Source organism: Gossypium arboreum, chromosome 4 (genome assembly GCF_025698485.1).
Source record: "Gossypium arboreum isolate Shixiya-1 chromosome 4, ASM2569848v2, whole genome shotgun sequence".
Taxonomy (NCBI): domain Eukaryota; kingdom Viridiplantae; phylum Streptophyta; class Magnoliopsida; order Malvales; family Malvaceae; genus Gossypium; species Gossypium arboreum.
This window is the reverse complement of record NC_069073.1, coordinates 90,382,085-90,384,668: the sequence shown is the minus strand read 5'-3', so window position 1 is coordinate 90,384,668 and position 2,584 is coordinate 90,382,085. Positions and strand designations below refer to the sequence as shown.

The 2,584-nt window shown below is 34.6% G+C and overlaps 1 protein-coding gene across 1 annotated transcript; it reads right to left on the bottom strand.

Moving 5' to 3' along the window:
• Positions 1–1,708: 1,708 nt before the first annotated feature.
• On the bottom strand, positions 1,709–2,134 carry LOC108451376 (uncharacterized). Its single transcript, XM_017749071.1, has one exon. The coding sequence runs from the start codon at positions 2,132–2,134 to the stop codon at positions 1,709–1,711; it is 426 nt and encodes a 141-aa protein (XP_017604560.1).
• Between the last annotated feature and the right edge of the window lie 450 nt (positions 2,135–2,584).

Below are 2,584 nucleotides of genomic sequence, written 5' to 3'. Positions count from 1 at the left end.
TATTCTTTCCCAGTATAGGTCCGGACTCTGTTTTTCTGGATCTATAATGGCAAATTCAGCTCATTTAATCATCACATTATTCAAATCAGTCCAAAAACTATATTTTGGAAAAATTATGGCTTTTCCCCTAAACTTTTACATATTTACAAATTAGTCCCTAGGCTCGTAAAATGAAATGTGTTCATTTTCTTTGTTACCCAAGCCTAGACGAAACTATTACATGCTCATATTAGATCACATTTTCCTTTATTTCACATTTTACTACTCATTTTTATACCTTTTTACAAACAAGTCCTTTCCATGCATTTCTATCAAAAATCACTTAGTAAAAGATGTTAAACACGCATCAAACTTTCATATTCTTCTATAGAACATCAAAATACAAACATGTCACACATGGGTCAAATTTAATACATAAACCCTTGCTCAAAATATGGCTAAAAAAGGATAGATCATGCTTCAAGGACTTAAAAAATGTAAAGAACATAAAAAAAGGGGGCTAAGGAGCACTTACAATCAAGCTTGAAAGTTGAAAAAACCTAGCTATAGAGAGCTTGAGAATTTTGGCTATGGCATGGAGAAGATGAGAAAATTTTGCTTTGTTTTTCCCTTTTTATTATTTTATTAACCAAATGACCAAAATGCCCTTTTCACTAAACTATCATATTTTATCCATGCATGCCCATTTTTGTCCATAAAAATAGAAATTAGGCAAATTGCTATTTAAAGACCTCTAATTAATAATCCAAAGCTATTTCATACTAAAAGCTTCTAGAAACACATACTTTGCCACTTATTCAATTTATTCCCTAAAGTCAAATTGGACACTTTACTCATAAAATTTCTTCATGAAATTTTCACACAAGCATGGAATCATATCATAGACCTCATAACAATCATAAAATATTTATTTCTATTTCATATTTATGGTCTCAAAACCACTGTTCAGACTAGGCCCTAATTTGGGATGTTACATGGCTGGTGCATTGCAAAGACCGAAAGGCATACAGCGAAAAGCGAAATTACCAAAAAGGCAGGTGAAGGTTATTTCCCCTTGATCCACCGGTGCAATAGCAATTTAATTGTACCTCGAACAAGCAATAATAGGGCTTTCCAGCAAGCTGATCAAGTATTTGGTCGACGAAAGGAAGCAGGAAGTGATCCTTCTTTGTGGTCGCTTTCAATTTGCGATAATCCATACAAACTCGTCATCCCATGTGAATGTTGTAGGAATTAATCCGTCCTTATCATTGTGAACCACGATGATGCCACTCTTTTTAGGCACGCATTGCACTGGACTTACGCAATTGCTATCAAAAATTGGGTAAATAATTCTAGCATTAAGCCATTTTATGATTTCCTTCTTGACAACTTCCTTCATATTCTCGTTTAACCTTCTTTGTTGTTCAATCGATTTCTTGCCTTCATCTTCTAACTTGATCTTGTGCATGCAAAAAGAAGGACTAATATCTTGAATATCGGCAATACTCCAAGCAATAGCTCGTTTATATTGCTTGAGAATATGGACTAAATTCTCTTCTTGAGGTACATTTAGTGTTGTGAAAACAATAACTGGAAGAGTATTGTGATCTCCTAGAAAGACATATTTAAGATGAGGAGGTAGTGGTTTCAATTCTAGATTAAAAGCTTCTTCAATAGATGGTTTGAAAATTGGGGTTGTTCTGTTGGCTAGGTCTAAGGATTCAATCTACCATCCATGCTTGAGTTCAAGATTATTAGCTTCAACCATGTTGTCACAATCGTCTAAGGATTCGGCATCAAATGTCATTGCAAACTCTTTAGAAAGTATTGTGCTTTCGTCATTGAACTCTTCCTCAATTAGATCATCTAGCACATCAACAGTATGGCATTCTTCTTTGTCAATAGATTCAAAAACACTGAAGGTGACTGGCTCATCATTAAGTCGCATGGTAAGTTCACTTTTATAAACATCAATAAGAGTTCGGCCAGTGGCTAAAAATAGTTGTTCCAAGATTATGGAAATCTCTCTGTCTGCCTCATAGTCAAGCATGATAAAATCAGCCGAAAAAATAAATTTATCCATGCAAACGAAGACATCTTTTATTTTCCCTTCAAGTTGAGCCAAGGATCGATCGCCTAGTTGTAATGTCATTGAAGTAGATTTTATACAACCAATTCTCAACTTTCTGAAAATAGATAGTGGCATTAGGTTAATGCTAACTCCCAAGTCGCATAAAGCCTTACCCAAATAAAGATTGTTAATTGAACATGGGATGGTAAAGCTCACAAGATCTTTCAATTTAAGGGGTAACTTGATTGTTAAAATAGCGCTACAGAATTCTTGAATCTTTGTGGGAAGGGTAGAGATAGATATACATCTGATTGTGCTGACACCTTTGATTGCATCGATAGTTTCAAAGGTCGAACATTAGGTATATGAGTGACAATTTGTGGCACTTCTTTGTCTCATGCATCAAAAAATTCTTCAGATTCAACCTTCTCACTAGTGATCACTCAATTCGTATCTTGAGGTGCTATAGTAGATTCGATAATTGATTTGCTAGTTTGTTTACCACTCCTAAATGTGATAGCCTTACAATGT

Coding starts and splice junctions, on each gene's coding strand:
- LOC108451376 (XM_017749071.1), bottom strand. CDS start 2,134: ATGACATTACAACTAGGCGATCGATCCTTGGCTCAACTTGAAGGGAAA.